The sequence below is a fragment of the Ahaetulla prasina genome, chromosome 3, assembly GCF_028640845.1.
Source record: "Ahaetulla prasina isolate Xishuangbanna chromosome 3, ASM2864084v1, whole genome shotgun sequence".
NCBI classification, from domain to species: domain Eukaryota; kingdom Metazoa; phylum Chordata; class Lepidosauria; order Squamata; family Colubridae; genus Ahaetulla; species Ahaetulla prasina.
In genome coordinates this window covers 106,083,610-106,110,885 of record NC_080541.1, presented here as the reverse complement: position 1 = coordinate 106,110,885, position 27,276 = coordinate 106,083,610, and the positions used below count along the sequence as shown (strand labels likewise).

The 27,276-nt window shown below is 36.7% G+C and overlaps 1 protein-coding gene across 2 annotated transcripts in view; it reads left to right on the top strand.

Moving 5' to 3' along the window:
- KIZ (kizuna centrosomal protein) overlaps window positions 1-25,711 on the top strand; it is a 66,461-nt gene extending 40,750 nt beyond the window's left edge. For both annotated transcript variants that reach the window (XM_058178332.1, XM_058178331.1), the window contains exons 11-13: window positions 11,304-11,397; window positions 21,865-21,908; window positions 24,153-25,711. In XM_058178332.1, coding sequence (XP_058034315.1) covers window positions 11,304-11,397; window positions 21,865-21,908; window positions 24,153-24,256 — 242 coding nt within the window. In that variant the 3' untranslated portion in view covers window positions 24,257-25,711. The remainder of the gene's footprint in view (window positions 1-11,303; window positions 11,398-21,864; window positions 21,909-24,152) is intronic.
- Window positions 25,712-27,276: the final 1,565 nt, after the last annotated feature.

Here is a 27,276-nt window from a genome sequence, read left to right as displayed (position 1 = left end):
GCAGCAGTGATGTTGAATGCTACCTTCGGCTTTCTCTTGTTTTCTACAGACAGAGCTCATTTTAATGAATCTGTGGCTGTTGGGTGTTTCGTAAATAGACCGTCCACCTGGTCCATTTCCAAGGGAAAGTGATAAGAGAATCTGATTATTTAACCATAAAACAAATCTGGGGTGCAAGTCCAACAAGAGTAGCTCTGCTCTTCTAAGATTAAATGCATCGCCCAGCACATTGGCTTTTTCAACTAGGGAACAGAATGAGTGGTTAGATAATTAATACTTGTGGCTAACCTCACTTAAAAAGAAAAAATTGGATTCTTGAAGTATCAGATTCCTGTCACTCCTGATTTGCAAGGAAAGCTGCTCTAGAACCTAGAATAGATTGCTCAAAGCTTTTAGAGGCAGATGCTTGATAGAATGATCAATCTCACCATGATCTCGGTTCATTTTTTTTTATTTACATTTATATCCCGCCCATCTCCGAAGACTTAGGGCGGCTTACAGGGTATAAGGCAATAGTCTCATTCTATTTGTATATTTACAAAGTCAACTTATTGCCCCCGCAACAATCTGGGTCCTCATTTTACCTACCTTATAAAAGATGGAAGGCTGAGTCAACCTTGGGCCGGGCTTGAACCTGCAGTAATTGCAGGCTACTGTGTTCTAATAACTTGCTCTTTAGAGGTTATCACTTCAATGGGAGGAAACAATGCTCCATGATGTCATGCTGATCTCATGACCGCAAAAATGTCTTCAGAGACCACTGTCTCAACAGCTCTTCAAACAGAGATTATCGCTGCCCCCTATAGTTGGTTATATCTACAGGGACCTATTTCCTTTTCTTTCCCTTAGAGGTTATAGACAGAACAATATATTTCACATGTATTCTGTGAAAATTTACTCTCTATAATCACTCTTTTTGTAAAATATGATTTGTTGGATCTTCTGGACAAGTTGATAAAAGCAATAGCAATAACAGACTTACAGTATATACCACTTCACAGTGCTTTACAGCCCTCTAAGTGGTCTACCGAATCAGCATATTGCCCCCAACAATCTAGGTTCTCATTTTATCGACCATAGAAGGATGGAAGGCTCAGTCAACCCTGAGCTGGTGAGAATTGAACTGCTAAACTGCTGGCAGTGGCAATCAGCAGAAGTAGCTTGCAGTACTGCATTCTAACCACTGTGCCACTACAGCTCTTAAATATGGAACAATCAAGTATCCGACTTATAGAGTGAACTTGGCTTTCTTTCTAATTCTGCCAAGATGCAATTAAAAATATGTCTATAAAAATGTCATGAAAGTTCCAGTTTTTCTTCTGATTATGGATGGAAGATACTGACAAGAAAGATCAGAACAGTCAGGTGGTTCTACTGACTGAGTGTGTATAATGCATGAACAAAATAGAAGAGAAAAACATGCTATTTCTTCAAATTTCATTGAAGTTTGTACTGCCTGCCTACTTTTTCTAACCACACCTGTAACAGTGGCAGCTGCAGAGAGGTCACTTTCTACATTTAAATGTATGCAAAAACATTATTGAAAGCAACTTTTGCAGGCATGACAAATCTGTTGCTGTTCTCAACTGAGAATGAATGTACCATATTCCAGAGATAATAAGTTTAGCTGCTAAGGAAAGAAAAACATTTGAGTGAACCTTTACAAGTCTGCCCCATGGCCCCCACCTGCACACAGCCAAGGATGATGATGTCAGACCCCAATCACTGACCCACCTAGGTTGTACAAGATGTGCTGGCTCTGAGGTCATAATAACAAACATGGGACATGGTTGCTTTGGCTAGCAAATTACACAACTCAGAGAGGAGGGAGAGAAAAGGGACATTACCTGGAAGGTATATTACCATTACCTGGAAGGTATATTACTGTACTACGGTTTGATTTTTAAAGATTTTTTTTGGCTTGTTGACTTGATATGCTACTTATTATAAGTTGGTGTATGTTCTTGGTCTCAGTCTGTATTTAAAAATGTAAAACCAATTGCTTTGATTTGGTTGGTGGCTGATATAGCTTTATCCTCTGTATACATGCTCTTAGTCTCAGTTTGTATCATATTGGGTCCCATTCCATTCTAGCTACAATGTATCCCAATGACTTTGTATATAGTATACAAATGGATGAAGACTATTGCCTGACATAGTGTAAGCCGCCCTGAGTCTTCGGAGAAGGGCGGGATATAAATGCAAATAAAAAAAAAAATGTACAGATAATACAATTGTATTTTATGGAAAACTAGCAACGCCGGTCAGTTGTGTTTGTGTAGATTGCTACAAAGTTGGAAAAAGCACTATACTGTAATGTAGTTTAGCAGTGATATTATTTAAAATAATTCTTGAGGACTAAATATCTTTGCAATATTCAAAGCTGAATATTAATGATTTGGAAGGCATTTTAAAATATAAGTTAGAATTTTTGAAATACACTTGCTAAATGTGAAAAACTAATTTAAGTTTGAAGTGAAAATGGCCTTTTGAAGGGATTTAAAATTGAGAACAGAATTATGTACTCGAATATGTTGTCATTCTTTCTGCTACTGATATTTTGATTTTTACTGTAGTTTTTTAAAAGGCTTAACATGCTAACATTCATTAACATGTAAGTGTAGTTATTGTTTCATAATTTTATTTCATAGCTTGAAGTTACTTTTTTAAAAACTGGAGTATCTAAATTTTTTGATAAACATAAAGAAACTTGCATGTTCAAAAAGAACTTGGAGCAGTGATAATGTTTCCTACATATGCCAGACGCGTAGAAACATGTATAAAACCTTTGTGTATGCTATGTGTTTAAGAAAAGCAAGCATGCGTCTTTTTATAGATCTGACATAGCAGTCTCCTAAATTTTAATCAGGCTTTTCAATTAGGAATAACTGAAGAAGTTGTGAGATGAAACTTCTCATTCCTATATAACAATAATAACAATATTTTTAAAAAATATTTTTATGTAAGAAATAAAGGGAGTGTGCACCTCTTTGATTATTTCTACATAAAGGGACATATGTTGTCTCTTAAATGTCAATTATTGCAGTATAAATTATTTGGAAGAACTGATAGTTAAGTACTTGTACTGCCCTATCAATTAATATGTTTGGTCACTTAATCACTTAATGGAATTTCCCCTTCCTACAGTGTTTGAAATTATTATGGGTAAGAAGTGGCAGTACTAGAACTGATTTTTTTCACTGTTTTCCGTGTATGATAATTATAAGCAAAGCTCTTACTTGAAGATGCATTCATAATTAAAAATAAGAACGTTAAATTATTGTTAGCTGAAGAATTTCTGCTGCTTGTTCACTCTTTGGAAAAGGTAATACTGTACTGTAAAAGAAAGCCTTCAGGATTTCAAAGAATATTGGATGCTCAAAGGAAACAGTTACTGTGTTTGTGATAGCCATGTCTAAATTTTGAAGGAGTAATGTAGACAATTTCTTTATATCATTGTGAAGGTAAAATTCCTTGCATCTACTTCAACTGCAGCACCACCTAGCGTCTGATAATCATTTTGGAAAAAGAAGTGTACATTTAGATAAGGTAGACCAGATCAGAAAACAAATTCCATAAAAAGACTAGATCTACACTTTATTGAAATAGCAATATGTAACCTCTCAATAAAATGTACAGGTAGTCCTTGACTTACAACAGTTCACTTAGTAACCATTAGATTAGAAGTTACAAGGGCAGTGAAAAAAGTGACTGATGACCATTTTTCAGACTGATGACCATTGCAGCATCCCCATGGTCACATGATTTACATTTGGATGCTTGACAATTGACTCACATTTATGATAGTTGCAGTGTTCCGTGGTCATGTGATCCCTTTTTGCAACCTTCTGCCAAGCAAAGTCAGAAAACACATAAAATAGCAACAACTTCAATGGTGAAGGGAGAGATAATCCAATTTGATTTGTCACTGCTGGCCAAGAAGGCACAATAGCCCCATATCAAATACAGTTTAGTCTCGTGGAGCCATGTTGCATCTCCAAGTAGAGTTGTGAAAACTCATCTGTGCATCTGATAAAAGTTGTTGCCAACCAGAGTGAGCTAAAATCTAGCTGCTGAAGTGTTTAAAGTTATCTCGCTTTTAAGTGGGCACTGTCAGTAGCTGGGAGGAAATCTTGGAGAACACACGTGTGTGTGTGTGTGTGTGTGTGTGTGTGTGTGTGTGTGTGTGTGTGTGTAAATGACGGCTGTAAAGCACTGTGAAGCAATATATAACTTAAGTGCTATAGCTAGTGCTAGTGCTAATTAAACAACTAATAAAGTAAGACAATATTTAAACAAAAATGTAACATTGCTATCATTGATCTATTATAAACATTTTCATTAGAATGATAAAGGGTAGAACACAGCCTTAGAAGTATCTATTAAAGAATATGAAGAAATTTGTGAATTGACTTATTTACTCATTGATTGGATGTCAAAATTAAATTTATAAGAAAGACATTGATTAAAATGAATTAACTATTAATAATATTCAGTATTTTCTTTCTTCATGACCCAGTCCCATCTTTATAATTTCTTTGTTCTACTTTTTTCTGTTCTTTCCCTCTAAGAACTCTTGAGTAAACGCAAAATACCATGGTATGGCAGACAATTCTGGTTTTGTATCATAGAAAATAGCCCCACAATGATTTATCTTTCATTTTCTCAATCTCCTCTCCACATCCAGTTCCAAGAATTCTTAGCCAGTACAACTAAATTTTAATTTATGCTGGAGTTGAACTCCAAACATGCCTTCCGATATGAAGCTAGGAAAAGGTGTAAAAGAAGGTAAGAATGAAGCAGTTCACACCATGACAACCCAAGCTTTGCCTATCTTGTACGAATTTTGTGACCAGGCAGAGGTTGCATTACAATGGCACAATGCTGATTTCATAATTTTGACAAACTTTTTCAGATGCCTCTGTACTGCAGTGAAGTTTTTGTTATGCAAAATCATAACTGTGTCCTGTCTTTTTTAAAATTTTAGTTATCCATGGATAGATATCAGCAAAACAGCCCACTGAAACAGTGGTCATGGACATTTCAATAATATACAATTACTGATTTCTATCTTATAAAAGATGCAAATAAACAAAATATTAATCAGTGCATCTGGCATACATATAAGAAGGTCCATTCAGCCTGTAGGAAAACTTCTTGGCCATTTGAAGATATGTGGACTTCAACTACCAGAATTCCCTAGCCGGCATGCTACTTGGGGAGTTCTGGGACTTGAAATCTACATATCTTCAAGCTTCCCACATTGAGAAACACTGGATTAAAGTTCAGCTAAATTCAACTAAACTAACCTAGATTCATTCTCAGCCAGAAAAACTCAAAAGACTTTAGCCCAGCCGCTATGTCTCAGTCTAACCTAGGTAACTTAGAAGTATGCCATCTTGAGTTCCAGGAGAAAAGCTGACAGAGAAATCTAATGAATAATAACAACAACTTCAGTTTCTCTGTGTAAGAGAACCCACTATTGAATCATCAATATGTATTGTTAATACATCTGAATGAATAATTCCTGGAGCATTTGCTTCAGAGTTTTTTTATTAAAAATAATTCACTGCTGAGTTTTTTCTTAAACTGATGCTTATTCCAAAGTAATAATAACTTAAAATGCTTTTATGCACAGCACTATTTTAAGTGAGGCTTTTAAAAATAGTAAACGTTCAAAATAGAGATGTGCGCATGTGCAGAAGGTAAAAAACATTACTTCCTGGTTAAAACCAGGAATAGAATAGAATAGAATTTTTTATTGGCCAAGTGTGATTGGACACACACGGAATTTGTCTTGGTGCATATGCTCTCAGTGTACATAAAAGATACCTTCATCAAGGTACAACACTTACAACACTTAATGATAGTCATAGGGTACAAATAAGCAATCAGTAAACAATAGCAATATAAATCGTAAGGATATAAGCAACAAAGTTACAGTCATACTGTCATAAGTAGAAGGAGATGGGTGATGGGAACGATGAGAAGATTAATAGTAGTGCAGATTTAGTAAATAGTTTGACAGTGTTGAGGGAATTATTTGTTTAGCAGAGTGATGGCCTTCGGGAAGAAACTGTTCTTGTGTCTAGTTGTTCTAGTGTGCAGTGCTCTGTAGCATCGTTTTGAGTAATGACACTTGGGCAGGTGGATGGAGCTTTGCTCCGCCATTGCTACCAGATCACCAAACTACCAGCCATGAGCGCTACCGGACTGCGTGATCTGGTCCGATCCAGGAGCATTTCACCCCTGATTCCAGCGTAACATCAAATGCTTATGATATCTAATTAGGTATTTACTTTTTGTTTAATTATGTTATGTCATATGTATCTAATTATGAGAATTAGTTAATTAAGCTGATATATCAAATGTATTGCCAAAGTTTGGCGGAGAAAAGTATAACATATATCAGTTTTTTCTTTAGTGAGCAAGTCATAAGTAAATGAGAAATGTATAACATGTTGTAAAATGCTTTCTTAACTAAGATTTATAAAACATGTGATAGCTGATTTAGTAATATTCTTGTTCAATGAGGCTGAAATTTACCTTCTGGTCTTCTTTTAATTATATGATTTAAGATACATTTTGAACTGAAACTTACTTCAGTGTAAATTTTTCAGTTGAAATGAAATATAAGTTTGGCAGACCTAGGGACATGGCTATTTTTTTATTTCTTTCCTCTGAGAAATATTCAAGACATTTTTCAAATATCAGGTGAAGATACATTAACATTAGAAATAAATTGACTGAATAAAATAGAGTGGATGTATTAAAATTAAGAAGTGTGGTAAAAATACTATAGCCTTTCCAAAACTATTGATTTATGAATGGGTAATATCAATAATTGTGAATAATTTAGGCTGCAGTTCTATACCCACTTTATCAGATAATAATAAAAAAATGTATTAGTGTGTTAATGCACAAACTTTAGCATCTGTGTGTGTGTTGCTTGTGTATGTATTAGCTTTTTCCCTTTTTTGGGATACCCATGCTTTTCATGTGGGATCCTACAGTCTTCACTAGCAACTAAATGTTGTTGTTGTTAGTTGTGAAGTCGTGTCCGACCCATCGCAACCCCATGGACAACATTCCTCCAGGCCTTCCTGTCCTCTACCATCCTCTGAAGTCCATTTAAACTCATACCTACTGCTTCAGTGACTCCATCCAGCCACCTCGTTCTCTGTCGTCCCATTCTTCTTTTGTCCTCAATCTTTCCCAGCATTAGGCTCTTCTCCAATGAGTCCTTCTTTCTCATTAGGTGGCCAAAGTATTTCAGTTTCATCTTCAACATCTAAGAAGTTCAGGACCTTAATTTATTTACTTGTCTGATTTAGTTAGAGACTTTTTATTGTCTCTCTAAAGGTACACTATACTTGATATTAGCCAAAAAGCTGCTGGATTAAAGTAGTAGTTTTATAAAGCTGCCCTCCAGTTACCAATAAATTCTTTACTGTTTGGCCTATGTAGCATATTGAAGGAAAAAAACAGGTGCTACTGAGCAGATGCTAGTGTTCGTTTAGCATCCATTTGCATTTTTTTAAACAAAGTAGATGCTTTCCTGGTTCAGTTTTGAGTTGTGGAACGGAACCATGTCATTTTAGGAAAAAAGAAATACTTTAAGGAGTTCTCAATAAGTACTATATGACCACTTTTGTATGCCTCACTTTGCATAGGCCTAAAATTATGCCATCTTTGAAAAATTAAGTGCATATTTTACCAGCCTTATTTATTAGAAATGTTAAATACATTTAGCAGAAAAACAGTAGAGATATAAGGAGAATAAAGTTATACAACCATGGAAGGGCTGGGATTTTTAAACTGCAATTATAGCCACAGTAAATATCCATTTGAAAGTCGTACTTAGATAGTTCATAGTTCTTCTTTCAATCTCCCAGTAACATTTTTGACATAGTTATCTGTACTCTAGAAAAATAGTGGACAGACTCTTATCTAAGAAAATAGTTATTAAGTGTGAAGCAATATTCAACCCAAATTATTATTCTCAATACTAGTAATTGGCTGTCCTTATAAAAATTGGTAATAGTCAATCATGTTTTGTGGCTCAATTGTGCCATTATTGATTTTTATTAAACTGTTTGTTTATTGTTTGCTTTCATTTCTAATGGAGATTTTTATCGCTTGCATGTTCTGTCTCCGTGTTCTGATGATGTCATCCATTCAGTTGTGACCGATTCTTGGAAATTCCATGTTCTAGAGACTGTTCATATATATGAAATATATAACACAGTATCTTAATACATTGGTTTTTAACTTTACACATGCAAAAATGTATGTTACTTAACAGGTAATCTTGAAAACTCTTCAACTGGATAGGAATCTTGTACATCATAACTCATTCTAAACTCTCCTCATAGTTAAGCCCATCTCAGAAAGCATACAAATTCTACATACAGTAGAATTTAGAGCACATTCTACATACAGTAACTAATCTTTCACCCATTGAATTCTATGTTGTTTGGAGGGTTTTGTGATCTTGAAAAAAAGATGAATTTAAGAAATTTAAGAAGTTCAAATAAAATCAAATTGAATTAAATTCATCTTTTTTTAATTCAATTGATTTGGTTTTGTTTAAAATTGCATGCAGGTGCTACAGGCTCCAAGCATCTTTTTGTTTATGAATCTGAAGTGCTGTGTAGTCCTAATAATTATTGTCTAGGGCCCTAGCAGAAAAAATCATTTGCATTTGTTACTATTCTCTTTTTATTTTATGAAAGAGAATTTGCTCGTGGTCGGAACTTGTTAAAAGATAGCGTATGGGTGGGTGCAATTCCCGTATCCTTTATTATATAGACATCTTTTTTACCATTCCGCACCTTCCTGGCTTTCTATATTTCAGGATAGGAAATAGTATGGAGGAAATATTGTTTAAGTAGTGTTGCTACTATCATTATTACGGTAGAATCTTTCCCCCAAGAAATGGTTGGAGAGATATCTATCCATTGAAAAGTTCAGAGAAATTGTCCACCCAAATGTATCTACCCTGCCATGTAAGTATGTCACACAATATCTTTGCCCATAAGAATTTCAAAAAGGCATTTGTGCTCACCTCTTAATTTTAATTGCAAAGTCTATCTGCCTAAAGACATGGAAGCAATGGCTGATTTTAATCACAAACTTATGAGAAGTCATTTTTCCTGTAGATCAGAGGAGGAGATATTTTTGTAAATTCTTACTATTTGCTTTCCTCTCTGAATATTCGATTTTCTGGTTATCTAAGGACCTTCAGCTTTATAATATGCCTTAAGGCTAGGATCTAATTTGAATCTTAGCTTAAATATCTGCATTGTGAAAAGTCCAAGAAATATAATAAAGGATAATTTTATTCAATGAGCTTCCCCCACCCCCATTTTGACTCATCAATTTTTAAATTATGTTTGCTTTCTTGACTTACCCTTTTGGCACAAGCAAAAATTTGATAAACATTTACCATTTAAAATAAAAATTCATTTTGTTTTATTTAATTTTAATGATTTTTTAAAATTAACTGTGCTACTAATTCCACGTAATTCAATTCCATGTGAAAGGAAAGAATTTTTACAACATATTTCTAAATGAAACTTTTAAGGATAATTAGAAAGTTATTCTAATATATCTGGGATGGACAGAAATTGGATTATTTAACTAGATATATCTTTTATGTATATCTTCTGCTGTTGGCAATCAAAGAATTATTAATTTTAATGTATGGTGAAGGAATTAGACAAAAGTGTACCTTATCCAAAAAAACAAGGACATACAATTAGTATTAGGATAATTAATTTATTCACAGAGAACAAAATGTAAAAAAAATCTCCGGATTCTTTAAGGAATCGTTGAAACTATCTTCATAGAACAGTTAAAACATTTAAAGTGTCCTTTCTTTCTTGTAATCATAAAACTAATTTCAGTTTCCGTTTCAGTCACATCCAACACATATGCTCAGCAAAACTTCAGATACCACTCAGGAGTGTATTAAAGAAACTTCACAAAGAATTCATATATGTTAAGCAACTAAAACTCATCAGGGGGCGGGGGGAATTACAGTGAAGAAAAACAATAAAATTTTGAATTTCACATTTTTTGAGATCTGGTTCAGTATATTTGGCAATTCAGTGCCAGATAGCAGATGAAGTCATATTGCAGAGTTTGGCAGATTGAGGGACAACTATACTGACAGCTGCCTCTGTGGGTAGATGATTTTAAAAAAATATAAGTGCTACTTGTATTATTGTGGCAGATTACAATAGCTAGGAAAACTCCAACAAACTTATTTATTCCATCTCAATCTCTAATGTATTTTGTGAAACATATTCTGTGTATTATAATGACAGGCATAAAGCAAACATATTTTAGAATAGTTTTGGTTATAAATTTCATTCATCCAAATAATTATCCAAAAGTTTTGTATAAATCAGGGTCAAAATAAAGATGTTTTGTGAATTATAAACTATTTTGAAGTTGTTAGCTTCTGCTTTAATATTTAATATTACTATATATTATAGTTATGATATTAATTTAATCAATTACTAATTATAGTAATAATACATAGTGGTATGAATGGGATTTGGTTGCTAACTTCTTTGGTCTTGCAATCTTTGTGTCTTCTAACTGACAGCATATGATATATATAAGGACATGACAATGTATAATGTTAAACCAAATTACAATATTATGTCCTCTATTTAAAAGACATGCATTATAATATTAAGTTGTCTATTTAGGTTCCTGATTATTTAATATTTGTGATTTGTTTTCTACTATAATGTACAATATTTGTTTATTACAGCCGGACCAATGCTGGGTGTTAAATTACCACAAATGCTTACTATCAATCCAGATTTAAGACCATTTCTGCATCTGAAAATAAGTATCGAACACTAATATAAAGAAGAATAAATTCTAGGAAAAGCTCAAGGATTAAAAATCATTATTTTAAAGAAAACACAATGTTATAATATTTTATTAACAAGAAAATAAGCTCTTATAAAAACACTATTAAAACTTCTGCCTTACTTTCTACCATTATATATAGTATTCTATATTTTCCACTACTACAGTATAAACAGTAGTAGTGAAAAATATAGGCACATTATTTGTAGGGAACCATTAAATTGCCTAGATGTACTAAAGGGAACTATGTTTATTAATAACATGCTGTAAAATCTAAATGTATTTTTAAACTTTTTTTTGCTACACAACATCTATTATTATCGGTTCTTCAGACCAGAAGTTATAGTGCAGGATTATAATTTCTCATTTATTTTAGCCAACAACTAATGAAGTATTTGGTTTTTATCTTTCAGGTTTGAACATCAGTGGCTTAAAAGAACAAAAAAGTAATGGAACCAGTTCTGAGCCCAGTTTTTCATCTCTGGAGAGGAAAAGCTCTTTGTCAAGGTAAAATCGTTAAAGTGTTTCATTAGTGAATTGTTTCAACTATTTCTAAGAAATGCCTCTGGGAATTTCATGGAATGCTGACAACAATATTTTGATCTCTGGCTACAGTTCAGATTCGTCTTTCTAAAATAATAACATTAAAGACAAGAACACCTTAGAAAATATTTGTACTAAAGCCAGGTATTGTTTTGCAGCTGTTATTCTCTTATTTCAAGACTCCATTGACATCTCAGTGAACCACAGATTAGCATGTACAGCTGCTCTCAGTAGGACTACTTAGAGACTAGACAATGGAAGTTGTCAAGAAAAGGGCAGACATAAAACATAAAGTCTTCAAGAAATAAAATGGTGTGTCATCTCCTGGATGGAGTTGAGATGTAAATGAACTTCAGCTCAATTCCTGTTTTCATATTCACTAAAATGCTAGACTATCTGGTTTTTGTTTTTTGTTTTTGTTTTGTAATTTCAAATTGAGAGCATTTAATTAATGTCCTTGTTTTTCCTAAAGAGATGCAATTTATCTACTCCCCCCCTCCCCCCCCCTGTTCTTTGGGTGATTTTGTGTTACACATTTTTTCTATCAGCAGCATGATTCAAATTGCTAGCAATCAAGAGTTATAAGTAAATGAAGCATAGTAAATAATTCTGGAATTTTAAATTGGCTTTAGATTGTTACGTAATAATTGTCAACACACTTTCATAGCCTGATTGTGCTGCTCTATGTTTGAAAGTCTCATTTGTATTTTCTGATCTTTTTGATTATGTTATAGAATAATATGCCTGTCCCTACTTAGTAACATTTATAACATTTTTTTATTTTAACTATATAATTATGTAAAATTGGTACTATGTAGTCATGGAATAAAATTAATTGAGCAGCCTATAGAATAAATAATAATTCACTTTATACACTGTACAATGCATTTATTTTAGACTTGATTTTCAGGAACTGAAGTTGGAGAATAATACTTTCTGAAGTTAATTTGTTAAAATATATTAATTATATTTTCATTTCATAAGTTATTGCTATTTGAAGGAATAATAAGTCAAAGAAATATCTTCAAATACTGTTTGCTATATAAAAAGAATAAACATATAAACACTATCAACATTTTTAAAAATATTCTGGAAATATGCTTTGAACTATAATATGAACGAGCAGTTTCTTATACTTATTAAATTACTGTTCATATAATGCACACTCTAGCATAAAGAAGCAAGGGACGTTCTTATTCTAATAGGAAAAAATTCATTGCACAGTATAACATGAGTTAATAGTTATTTTTAAAAATACTTGCATTTTAATTTTCTCTATAAGGAAAATAAAGGCCTTTTAAAACCACATTGATAGTAACATTTCCAATCTTATATTGGATGATGCTTTTATAAAGATGTTACCAATAAAGTGTGAAAGAAGGGATAAGGTATTTATTTGCAGTTTGGATACAGAGAAATTTCTTACAGGCTGATGTCTAAAGATTCCACTTATTGTTATTTCTTGCACCTTCGTGCTTTTACAAGTGGTCTTGAAAACCAGTACTTGAAAATAAACATAACAGTCTAGTACCTCTGTGGTACGTTTAATTCAACCCCCCCCCCATAGTATTTAGTCACTGAGCTGATGAGCGACTCGTGAAATACCCTGATGGACCTAATTTTTTTTTTAAAATGGCTTCCACTGATGTCCTACAGACAATAATTATGATGTGCTAGTTAAGCCCAAACTACAGCTGAGGGATTTTACTTTAAAGCAGAGGCTTGGGCGCAAAAATGCATTTATAGCTCTTTGTCTGGCACCTCATTATGCGTGGACCTGATTCATTAAGTAATTGGTTTGCAGTTGTTTACATGAGTATTAAGGCTTTTATTCAGCAGTCTTTGAGAGATACATTGTGCAAATGTTGCATGTTATGAATGCAGAATGAGGGGCAGTGGACAAGTCCTATTGGCTAAACACTGCACTCTGTTGAAAAGCAAGTAAAAGAGATTGGGTGCTGCTTTGCATAGCAATGACTTTCTTAATAAGCTTTACAGATTAATACACACAAGCTATAAAAGATGCAAAGAGATACTCTTAGCACATTTATCCATGCTCATTTCACTATTATGGCACTGGAGATGGGAAGAATTGAGTGCTTTCATATTCTTTTTTTCCAGTGCAACTTCAGTGCATGAGACTTAATAGAATCCAATGTTTATTGTATTATAAATTGTGGGGGAAGTAGGCAGACCTGCAACAGTTTATTATTAAAGATTCTTTCAATGTAAATCTTTTCCACCATTGTGTGTCCAACAGCAAAATCATTTTGTGGTTGAGTGGGGATGAAAGGCATAATGTACGAAGGAGTGAGTCTTAATAGAAAGCTGCTCTCCGATTGAAGGCCACTTGTTCCCTTTTGTGTGGAGGTGCATGCCACAGCTTCCTCTTCTCCAGCAAATATTACCCTGTTGTATCCTAGTTGAAAACAATTTTCTGGCCAGAGTTCCGCTGCTTACTAAAAATACGTTTAAACTTGGACACAAACTTTCTAACTTATTACATTACATTCAAAGGAAACATATTTACATGAAACAAATGATCCAAAAGTCCTTAGTAGTTATATATCCTTAGTAGTTATAGCATAATTATTAAACCAATGGTTGCAGCAATGTGTGTGGCATTTGACTGCTTTGTAGCAATACAATCAGCCAGTGGATGTCAGTAGCAGACTGTCCTTGCAGTTTTGGACTAGATGCAATTTCTTTTCTTAGAAGCCTTTTTTTTTTTTTTGCAACATTTGAATGTAAAAAATAAAACCCAAAATATTTAAGTTGGCTTCCTGAAGTATGCCTTAAGATTTCAGTGTTCTTTTATTTACCAAGTAATATATTAAGGACAATAGGACTTGCTTTTGAGTTTCATAAAATTCTTATCTGATTGGCTATTTAAATTGGCTTTTTAAACAGAAGTGTCTTTTTCTTTAAATATTTTATTCACTTGAATAAATTGCTAGTTACCACTTGTAGCTATTTGTACTGATGATTTCAAATATAGTCTCTGATAAATGCTTCATTTTAATCTTCACAGATAACTACAATGACCAGGAGGGGTCACTGTTTCTTTGCTAAATTCAAATTGCATTTCTCAGTCTATTTCCAAATGAAATTTATATTTTAGCAACTATTCAAATATGGACTGAGTTTTAGTTTCAAAAAGTTTCAGTGCTGCTGGTATCAGTTTATTTCCTTGCGAGTAGAAGAATCTTTTGATGGCCATTGTAGATTTTGATGTCATTTGTATAAGATTTACAATGTGGGCTTTCCTGGATTCTCTGTTCATGGAAGACATAGCCCAGATATTTAGTGATGTTTGAATTAATTATCTAAGCCCGCTGTCTTGGTTTCTAATTGAAAATCATTATTTTAGATTTCTGGTAGTTTATAAACAGCCTGTTTCTCATCTATACTATCCCCATGTTAGCAATATAAAAGAACGAGATAGTTGTTGCACTTCTCTTCCTTTAAACCTTCTGAATAAATGTGACCAAAGATGATTGTGGACTAGTCTACTAAAACTACAGCACAGCACAGTTCAAAACATTGATAAAAGTAATAGCTTCATAGATAGAAGCAGATGAATGACTTTGCAGATGACATTGCCTTAATACTGCTTAAGCTAAATAAGCTTTTTCCTTTGATCATTGAAGACATATTAAAATATGGAGAAGTAGTGAATTTTGAAATTAATTTTAGAAAGACAATGGCTTTATTCATCAACATCAGCTCCAAATTAGAGAATGAGGTAAGGGTTAAATAGTCCTTTAAGGTTGGTCATAAATGAATTATCTTGGACTTTAAATATAATTTTTCTTAGTTTTGTACACCAATTCTTGAACTAGAAGAAAGGGGACAATGTCAGGGTCAGTTTTTTAAAGTGCAAACATAGTAATTAAAATGCTTATAAGTATAGATGGTTGGTGATAAAAAGAGAAATGCTTTATGGATGCAAAAACAGTTGAAGTCCTTAAATTCTTAAAAGAAAGGAAAGTTTACTGAATGGTGGAAAGTTTACTGAATGCTCTGATGGTGCATTAGTGAATGCTCTGAGCATTACTGAATGCTCTGATGGTGTTATACTCCTATTCCTTTAGCATAAATGTCAATATAAGAATTGTTGAAAGAGATATGGTAACATTAGAATAGAAAAACAGAGTTGGAAGGGACCTTGGAGGTCTTCAAGTCCAACCCCCTGCTTAGGCAGGATACCCTACACCACTTCAGACAAATGGTTATCCAATCTCTTTATAAAAGGTCCAGTGTTGGAGCATTTACAACTTCTGGAGGCAAGTTGTTCCATTGATTAATTGTTTTAACTGTCAGGAAATTTCTCCTTAGTTCTAGGTTGCTTCTCTCCTTGATTAGTTTCCACCCATTGCTTCTTGTCCTGCCCTCAGGTATTTTGGAGAATAGCTTAACTTCTTCTTTGTGGCAGCCCCTGAGATATTGGAACACTGCTATCATGTCACCCCAGTCCTTCTTTTCATTAGACTAGACACACCCAGTTCCAGCAACCGTTCTTTATATATACTGTTTTAGCCTCCAGTTCCCTAATCATCTTTGTTGCTCTTCTCTGCACTCTTTCTAGAGCAGGGGTGTCCAAAGTTTTTTTGGTGAGAGCCAAATACAGAAAAATAAGCAAAGGCCCGGGCCACACACAAGAGGTGACATATTGACACATGATTACTGTGTGTATTTCTAACTCACCTATAATGTGAAGAACATTGCTCTCAGTGGGAGCAGTGATGCTGTCCTTTGGATTGAAGGCGAACTCGGCCTCGGGATGCTCCGGGGACAGAAACGCCGCAAAAGAGCAACGGCTCAGCTGCCCCCAAGGGGAAGGGAGGACCCTGGAGAAGAGCCCGACGCTTCGCTGCAGCCACGCACCTGATCGGCCTCCCAAGGAGCTACGGCCGGGGTGCCCGTCAACGAGCTCAGCTCCCACAGCCAGCCCGGCCTCGCATTAGCCGGGGCCCCTTTCCAGCGGCTGGCGGGCAGTGGGGGCGTGCGGGGCGCGGCCGGGGCCTCCAAAAGCAGTAGCACCGCCCGGGCCTCGAGTCCGCAGCGGGCGTCCTCCGGCCCTTGAAGCAGCAGCGGGGCGGCGGCCTCCCGCGGCCCTTCGTCTCTAGGTGGAGAGCAGGCGGCAGTCAGTGGCTCCCAGGCGGCGATCCCCTCAGCCTCTTCCCCCACTCCCCGCCTCCCGCCTGACTCACCAGCCCTGGGCCGCCTCCCGCCTGGCCCGGCCTCCGAACGGGACTTGGCCGGAACCACCAGCGGCTCTCCGTCCGCCTCCCGCCGCCTCTTCCTCCCGGGCGGCCGAGGGGCACCACCTCGCTTCAGTCCGCGCTCCGGAGGGACGGGGGACGGGGCGGCGGCGGGAGCAGCGCCTGTGCCTATCCCGCGCGCTGCTGCCCCCCACCGCCGCCCCGGCGGATCCCGCCGCCGAAATTCATCCTCAGAGTTGCCCATTTTGGTGGCGCAGCTACGCAGGCGCCACCTTTCCGTCGCTGCGCGAGCTCCCCCTGCCACTCAGCGGCTGAACTGCTCCAACCCTCTTTGCAACAGCCCTGCGCCGGGACGGAAGAGTCACGTACAGAAACAGGAGCTATCTACGATTTTTATTACATATTTTACCTGAGACGTTGCGCAACCTTCTATTGCACCAGGCCGCCCCACCTGGGAAGCCGGGCAGAATGGTGAAGGCGGCAGCCCCAGGCGGCCGCTGAGTTTCTAGTACTGGGGCTGGTTGAGAAGTGCAACAGAGTTGAGCTCAAGCGCCATGTGCGGGCCATATTCAATTATATTTTCAGAATTTGCTGCGGGCCAATAAAAACTGACCCGCGGGCTGCAGTTGGCCCGCGGGCCGTAGTTTGGACACCCCTGTTATAGAGTCTCAATATCTTTTTTACATCGTGGCAACCAAAACTGGATTCAGTGTTCTAATTGTGGCCTTACCAAAGCATTATAAAGTGGTATTAACACTTCACGTGATCTTGATTCTATCCCTGTTTATGCAGCCTAGAACTGTGTTGGCTTTTTTGGCAGCTGCAGCACACTGCTGGCTCATATTTAAGTGATTATCCACCAGACTCCAAGATTCCTCTCAATACTACTATTGAATAAGGTACCACATATGCTGTACCTGTACATTTTGTTTTTCTTGACTAGATGTAGAACCTTACTTTTTTCACCATTGAATTTCATTTTGTTAGATAGCACCCAATGTTCAAGTCTGTCAAGATCCTTCTGTATCTTAAGCCTATCTTCTGGAGTGTTGGCTATTCCTGCTAGCTTGATATCATCAAATATGATTGCCTTGTCCAAATCATTGAAGATGTTGAAGAAAACTGGGCCTAAAAGAGAGACTTGGGATACCCCGCTGCATACTTCCCTCCATGTAGATGCAGTTCCATTAAAGACTACACGTTGAGTGCAGCTGGTCAGCCAGTTATGAATCTATCTGGTGGTGATTCTGTCTAACCCACATTTTTCTACTTTACCTACTTTATAGTAGGTTAAGATCTATTTTATCAAATGCATTACTGAAGTCCAAGTAAATTATATTGACAGTATTCCGCTGGTCCAGTAATTTTGCCACTTTGTCAAAGAATGCAGTAAGATTAGTCTGGCATGATCTGTTTTTGACAAAGCCATGTTGGCTTTTGGTTATTACTTTGTTTGCTTCTAGGTGTTCACTGACTCATTGCTTGATTATCTTTTCCAGAATCTTCCCTGGTATTGAAGTCAGGTTGATAGGTCTGTAGTTTCCTGGATCTAGTTTTTTTCCTTTTTTGAAGATAAGAACTACACATCAACTCTTTTCCAGTCCTCTGGCAGTTCCCCAGTGTCCAGGATCTTTGAAAGATAAATTCAGTGGATCTTGTCTGCCAGTTCCTTCAGAACCTTGGGGTGTAATTCGTCTGGTCCTGGTGATTTGAACTTGTATAGAGTAGACAGATGCTCACTTACCATTTTCTTCACTATTGAAGATACTGGCATGTTTTGGGAGATCATTCAAAGATTTGGAAATAAATAATATTTTTATTTTTCTCCCCACACTTAACCAAAACAAAAACAACCCCTCCCCATATCTAAAACTGTTGCCTTGTCTTACCTTGGGGGCTTGCAAAAGGGGTAGATGAGGTCTATGGAGTACCTGCCGTTAACTTAAGGTAAATAAGCATCTGCTTTTTGTATTTTGCTTGTGGATTGTGCATTAATAGTAGAAGATACAAAACTGGAAAATGAGTATTTCTTCCCATAGAACAACTATAGAATGTTATAGAAAGTGGAGTAATTCATAAAGGAAAGATGTTTTAAACTTTTTAACAATAGAATACATTATGAAATAAAGTTCTTTATTGAAAAGCATGGGAGGGAGATTTCTTTCTCTTGAGTGGTTTGAGTAGGAATCAATTCCTTATTCAAGCCTTTATTTCTGGATTCATTTAGCTTCTCCAACTAGGATTTACGTAAATAGTGTAAAAATCCATAAGACAAAGTGATATAATCAGCTTTTGAAGATTGACAAGGTATTCTTTGTTTCAGTAATGAAGACGTCGTAAACCTTGTATACCAAATGGGGTTTATGTGACATTGTGGCATACTGGTTACTTGTAGCTGTGGAAAAAGTAGACATGTACCAAGCTTCCTTGGAAAATGAACAGAGTTTTGAACTCATCTGTGTAGTTTGTGCCTACACCACTTAAGGTTAAGAACTCATAAAACAAATTGACTTATTGTAGAACATTGCAGAGATTTTTTTTAATTACGGAAGATTTTTCTGAAGTAGTTTTGTTTAACTCTAATTTGATGTTTTTGACTAGAATTGGACTCTAACCTGTTTGTGCCAAATCACTCCTCCTAACACAAACAAATTACTACAACTGTGGCATCAGAATGTATAACAATTGTGGCTATACAGCAGTGGCAAAGGAAGACCGGGGGGGGGGATGAATAAATGGAGTAGGGATGACCATTTACTCCAATCAAATGGAAGGATATTGGAATCCTATCACAGATGACCTAAGAAAATAGTCTGAAGTATCATTCATAATCATAAGTTTAATATATTGAATTGATACATACCATATTTTTCAGAGTATAAGACACTCCGGACTATAAGACACACTTACCTTTTTTGGGGAGGAAAACAAGAAAAAAAAATCTGCCTCTGCCTCCCAGCAATTTGCCTTCTTGCAACAAACAGTAAACATCCTGTTTCATTTTCATTTTCAACACAGCATGATTAGCCCAAGAAAAAAAATCTGCCTCTGCCTCCCAGCAGTTTGTCTCCTTGCAGCAAACAGCCCGTTTCAGCACAGCCTGATTAGCACAAGCAGCTGATTGTTGGTTAGATTGGCCTCCCAAAGATCAGTTGTTTCAGGCAGGGATTGCCATAGCCTATTGCTGCCTCCGCACGCCCCATTTTCCGGGGGGGCTGGCAGGGCTACATTTGGTGTATAAAACGCACCCAAATTTTGACCCTCTTTTTTTGGGGGGGAGTGCGTCTTATACTCCAAAAAATACGGTATGTATATTTATACATTTATATGCATATGTGTATGCATGTAAGCACTTTTCTTATATACCAAGAGAAGTGTCTGAAACTAGAAATATGAATAATACAAATACTGCTGCACCATTGTACAATATGAATTTATTCATATGTTAGATATTATTTATGCAGACATCTTAGAATAAATATGTGACATTTCTTTCAACTAGCTTATAACAGTTCTGTGGAAATCTTGAGAAAGAACAATACATTATTTCAGTTGGACATTCTTTCATAATTATAGTGTTACAGCCATCTGAACATTTAATCAGATATTTTTTCCACATGATAATCTGTCCCTAGCCTGAACTTTTAGGTCTTCCAACAGTGCTCTGTAAATGAATCTATCCAACGTACTCATCCTGTTCTTCTCTTTCCTTCTAGCTTTTCCAAAATTAGATATTCTCCTGAAAGTTAGGTCTTAGTATAGTATATCCACAGTAGGATAATTTGAACCTGGTCATTTGTATCTCTGGTGAGAATTCTGAGTTGATTTGTTCACTTATCCTTTTCTTTGTTTTGATGACTGTCCAACTAATTTATAGAAGCTTTCTCCCACATCAACATTCAAAGCATCAATATTTTCCTACTCTGGTTCTTTAAAGTCCAACTTTCACTTCCATTGAGTTTTGCAGAGAATACCATTGCTTGCACAAATCTGATCATTGTAAATATACATACATCCTGGTAGTTTTTTTCCAAGGCCTTTGTGGCTGTTGTTGTACTTAGTAAATTTTTTGACTGCTTATTCCATTATATTAATAGTTGGTTCCAAAAGGCAGAAGCTATCCACCATTTCAATATTTTCACTGTATATTCAAAGGTTGGCAGTTCTACCTGTTGTCATTAGTTTACTCTCCTTCATATTTAATTTTAGTCCCACTGTACTCTTTGACCTTTACTAGTAGACTTCCCATAATAAACATACAGCATATAAATTGAATAAATAAAGGGAAAGTATAGAGCCACATGTTCTCATAAGACTATAACTTCTTCAATTGTACATAGGTTTCACATGAGGACAATGAGGTGTTCTGGGATTCCCATTTTTCTAAGCACATTCTACAGTTTGATGTGATCAACACAATTGAAGGTGTTTCTGTAATACATAGTGACTTTTGTTGGATATTCTATAGATAAAACTTATTTTATTTATTCCGAACCTTTCGCCGCGAGCTCAAAACTTACTTATTTATCTGCGCTGGACTGGGTTAGTTTTTTAAGTTATGGGTTTTTAATGGTGATTTTATAGTTTAGGGTTTTATATCGGTCGTTTGACCGTTTTTAGTTTTAAATTGGCCGGTTAAATATTTCATTTTAAATGTATTTTAAATTTATTGTGTACCTATGTGTTTTAATAAGGCTGTACACCGCCCTGAGTCCTTCGGGAGAAGGGCGGTCTAGAAATCTAATAAATAAATAAATAAATAAATAAATAAATAAATTTTCAGTGGAAATTTATTTCTCCCAAGCTAGTAATTTTCTATAAATATGTATACTTTTATTAAACTATTTACAAACTTATGTTTCTTTGCTAATTTTTAAAACTGTTGTTCATACTGGTTGTTTTTCTGGAGTATGATGTTGGTTTGCTACATGCTAGATATTCTGTATACACAGAAATATATAAAAACCTTAATCCAGAGAAAATGGCAAAATGGTCTGGAAACTAGGAAGTCTTAAACAGTGAAATACAAATATTATTATTGTCCTTGGTTAAAACTGAATTCTAAAGTTTTTAATCCGCTGTTCTTAGAATTCATTCTGATCTTAAGTTATATCTGAATATATCCACATGTCCACTTGTTATTGAGCAGAATATAACCACCTATCTACCTATTAATGAGCACTGACATATTTTTCTTTTTTTATAGAGATGAAAATCAAAGAGGAATAACATCTACAATAAAATCTAAAGGTAAGGATATTATTAGTTATAGTCACCTAATACAATTAGACTTTTTTGGGGGGTTTTCTTTCTGGCAATATAGAATCTTACTAGGGCTCTTGTAGTCTATGTAGTGGCATCTTGGTTCTAAGAAGGAATGGAACAACACTCGGCATTTTTGCCCTCAAATAAATTTGTGCCCTTATGTCAGTCTTCTTTTGAGGACTACCAGAGCAAGCCCTCTAGTTTTCTTGGCTATATTTTCAGAAAGGGTCTTTTTCTTCTTTTGGGGCCAAAAGAGAGGGACTGGCTTAAGGTTACCCAGTTGGCAAGGTGGAACTAGAAAAGCAATCTCTCACTTCCTAGCCAGATCCCCTTAACCACCACATCAAATTAGCTTATTTACAAAATAAGTTTTTCTTTTGTGATCATGGCTGTTAAAGGAATGTTGAAAGGGGATGAATAGTTATCTTCATATCTGCTGTGGCATCTGCAGAAAGGAGTAAATGGAATCATAGTGATGATGTAAGCAGCATTGTGATGCAAGCTCTATCCCTTAGGGGACTGGAGGCTAAAACATATGAAGAACGGTTGCAGAAACTGGGTATGTCTAATTTAATGAAAAGAAGAACTAGTGGTGACATGATATCAGTATTCCAATATCTAAGGGGCTGCAATAAAGAAGAAGGGTCAACCAATTTTTGCAAGCACCTGAAGGCAGGACAAAAAGTGATAGATGGAAACTAATCAAGGAGCAAAGCAACCTAGAAGTAATGAGAAATTTCCTGACAGTTAAAACAATTAATCAGTGGAACAATTTACAGTTGGGGTGCTCCAACACTGGAGGTTTTAAAGAAGAGATTGGACAACAATTTGTCTGAAATGGTATAGGGTTTCCTGCTTGAGCAGGAGGTTGGACTAGAACAGGGGTCTCCAGTCTTGGCAACTTTAAGACTTGTGGACTTCAACTCCCAGAGTTCCTCAGCCAGCAAAGCTGGCTGAGGGATTCTGGGAGTTGAAGTCCACAAGTCTTAAAGTTGCCAAGGTTGGAGACCCCTGGAATAGAAGACCTCCAAAGTCCTTTCCAACTCCATTATTCTTTTATTCCTTTTCTATATGCATTTCAGTACTGTATGCCTTCCCCCACAATGGCTGGCCTTACACTGCAATCTCCTTTCATCATGTTGATGAAAATAGTGAAAACCTGAAGATGCTGCCGTTTCATATTTTTGTCAATGACTTCCACACATATTACACATTATATGAAAAGTACTTTTTTCTGTAATATACAAAATTAACCTGGGTCCTTCTGTTTATCTCTATACTGTAAATCCTTACACTGTTAATTTGGCTATGAGCCCTCCAGATATTGCTGGATTTCCATTATTCTTGACGAGAGGCCTGATGGAGGTCTGAATCCAACATCTGAAAAGCAACAGGCTTCTTGCTCCCTAAATAGCCATTAATTATAAGGAAGGTGATTTTTGCAGCATTTTTAGCGCTACAAGAACCTTTTTGAAGATAAGCAGCAGAATATATACAATTCACATAGTGATTGCATTACCTTAAATATGTTGATTCCAGATTTTATTTGACTGTTCAAAACATAAAGTGGCCATAGATCATTCACATTTTAGTTTTCAACAGTTATGGGATTCCAGAAAGTGCAGATCCAGGACTGGCGGATGCAGGTGACCCTGGGCCCACAGATTGTCTTCATCTATCATGAGGAAAAGAACCTCTTTAACTTTTTCAATCATAATGTGGATACCATTTTTGTATACCAAATATTAATAGTAGCAATTCCTGAGAAATTTTCATTGCCTAAAATTTCTTGTAGTTTCTGCTTCTTCAGGATTAATATGTCTAAGTCTGAGGTTCTCTTGTATTTCTAGCTTTTTAAAATCTCTTTATGATGCTGATACCTAACTCCACTTCTCCATTTTTTTCACCTTCATTCACTCAAGAAACTTGTTTTCCCTTTTTTCCTCAAAAAAGATGAGCCAGAAAAAATGTTTCATAAAGATGACAATTGCACAATCTCTTAAATGAGGATGATGAATCAGATAGACCAAGTCCAGTCCATATACCAATGGAAGGAGAACTTCTTTGGCTTTGATTACAGTTAAATAGGGGTCTTACAGTATTTAATATTTGTACTGTTATCTAGTTGCCATTCATTGAAGGCTCTTAACATCCTAAATAATATAAATCATTGGTTATGTTGACATTAGATGCATTGTCATTTCTTTCCCTATCTGTTTCCCAATCCAGCTTTTTGGGGAGAGTCTGATGACAGCAATTCTGATATTGAAGCAGCCCTACGCCCTCAGGAACACTGTTCACAAGAAGATGGATTCAGTGATTTCTATGACTAACTTGATACTCATTTACAAACAAATGATAAAAAGCCAGTAGCAATTTTTCAGGATGAAAGTAGTTTCAGGAAGTCAATCTGGAATGGATATCCTGATGGCATTTTTATGTACCTTACCATAGCCACTTCTTCACACCAAATTATCCTGTCATTCTACTTTCAACCAATATGTTTGTAAAGGGTAATCTGGGTTCACAACGAAAATTGTGGACTGTTGATCAGAGTACCCTACGCATGAAAACGACTGAGACTGGTTGTATACAATAACAGTCACTTGCAGACAAACTGGGGTTTGATATTCCTTTACTTTTAGGGAAAAGGCAAAGACATGGTCCAAAAACAATTCCAGGTCATACACATATAAAGTCAGTCCAGGTATGTTACAAATATCAAGTCTTCTTACCAATGTAGACTTGCACAACAAACAAGGTCGTCTTTCAGTTCGGCAAAATTTCAATTCACAACAGTCAGTAGCTTGAGGAATCATAACTAGCCATGATCAAGCAACGATCATAAAGCTCAAATATACAGTTGCAGCATGTCATCAGGTTACAATGCTGTAGCATCCCTGTAGATTCCCCACAAGCCATAATTTAGTAGTCCTTTTATACATTGGCTACAGAGCTCAACCAATCAGGATGCTTGCATGATGAGCACAGCCTTAAAGCAATATCATGCTTTTCTACAAACATACATAGTTAGTTTATATATTGCCTGGCCAACTAGTTAGGCAAATAACAATTTCCTGACAATGTTTATGAATGATTGTAATATTCTTCTGAAAACCAAGCTAAAAGAGCACCAAAACCAGAACACTGTAAGATTTATACCTGGACTTATTTGAAATCTGAAATACAAAGAGAGAGGGAAGAGTAATTTTGGAGCTGGAAAATTGTAGACCTTTAATTTATATATTCCCTGTATACCTGTTCCTTGATCCAGTTGCTTGGTTGAAAAAAGTTTGTTGTTGTATTTGAATGGCCATCAAACTAATGGATTCAGTTCAGGTCAAAGCAACCATGTTTATTAATACGATTATGAATTTTGCATTAAATAAAAAGCAACTGATGGGGTTGGGACCTTGTTTGTATTTGTAGTTTTAACGATTCACTACTGTTTACATCAGGAGGGAAGCTTTTAGTTATGAAAATAGTTGCAGAAAGAAGGGCAGGGGGATGATTAAGAGGACAGAGGGAATGTCACAAAATGAACGATTGCATGAATAATGGCATTTCTGGCTTAGCTCTATAGCTAATTTTTTAGCTATAGAAGTAAAGCATATTATTTCAGAAATCAGATTTGTAAACATGTATCTTATCTTTAGTTTTTCATAGATGATGCAAGATATTTGTTATCTTTTTATACTCCCAATAAAATGTACTGAAAACTTGGAAGAAACTGTTTTCACAAACTTTGTTTATATTTTAAAATTGATAATGATCATTAAATAATCTTTGCACATTGAAACAAACAGGATCTTCACAGTTTTTTAACCCAGCAATTCATTATAAGCTGTGGTACTAAGTGTCTCTTGCAGGACTGGTCATTGAGTTACATAACGGTTTGCAGTCTCGTTTTTGTCTTTGAAGTGTTTTGCAAACATATCACACTGAACTATTAAGGGTTCTGTTAGACCCATGTTGGTGAACCTCTGGCATGCATGCCACAGGTGGCACATAGAGCCCTCTCTGCAGGCACGTGAGCTGTCGCCCCAACTCAGCTCCACCATGTATGCGCGGGCACCTCCTGCCAGCCAGCTGATTTTTGGGTCTCTGCCACACATGTGCAGGGGGCGGGGCACATGTGGGAGACGCACAGACATGCACAGGAATGGGGATCGCATAGGGGAGTGTCACACATGCATTGCATTATTTATTTATTTATTTATTTATTTAGATTTTTATACCGCCCTTCTCCCGAAGGACTCAGGGCGGTGTATAGCCAAATTATAAAACAATACAATATACAATTAAAACAAAGACTTAAAACAAGCATATTCCATAAATGGCCGAAATTTAAAACAATCAAATTTAAAACCCTTAAAATTCATAAATAGTTGCCCCAATTAAAATTATTTAAAATTAAAAATTTAAGCCAGTCCCGCTTGAATAAATAAATGCGTTTTCAGCTCACGGCGAAAGGTCCGAAGGTCAGGTAATTGGCGCAAACCAGGGGGAAGTTCGTTCCAAAGGGTAGGAGCTCCGACAGAGAAGGCCCTTCCCCTGAGGGCCGCCAACCGACATTGCTTGGTGGACGGCACCCTGAGAAGACCCTCTGTGTGAGCGTACGGGTCGGTGGGAGGCGTAAGGTAACAGCAGGTGGTCCCGTAAGTACCCGGGCCCTAAGCCATGGAGCGCTTTAAAGGTGGTAACCAAAACCTTAAAGCGCACCCGAAAGACCACAGGGAGGCAGTGCAGACTGCGCAGGACCGGTGTTACGTGGGAGCAACGTGTGGCTCCCTCAATCACCCGCGCAGCTGCATTCTGAACTAGCTGAAGCCTCCAGGTGCACTTCAAGGGGAGCCCCATGTAGAGAGCATTGCAATAATCCAAACGAGAGGTGACAAGAGCGTGAGTGACTGTGCATAAGGCATCCCGGTCAAGGAAGGGGCGCAACTGGCGGACCAAGCGCACCTGGTAAAAAGCTCTGGAGACGGCCGCCAAATGATCTTCAAACGACAGCCGTCCATCCAGGAGAACACCCAAGTTGTGCACCCTTTCCATTGGGGCCAATGACTCGCCCCCAACAGTCAGCTGCGGTTGCAGCTGACTGTACCGGGGTGCCGGCATCCACAGCCACTCCGTCTTGGAGGGATTGAGCTTGAGCCTGTTTCTCCCCATCCAGACCCGTACGGCTTCCAGGCGGACAGCACTTCGACAGCTTCATTGGGGTGGCCCGGGGTGGAAAAGTACAGCTGCTTGTCATCAGCGTACAGATGGTACCTCACCCCAAAGCCATTGATGACCTCGCCCAGCGGCTTCATATAGATGTTGAACAGGAGAGGTGAGAGAATCAACCCGA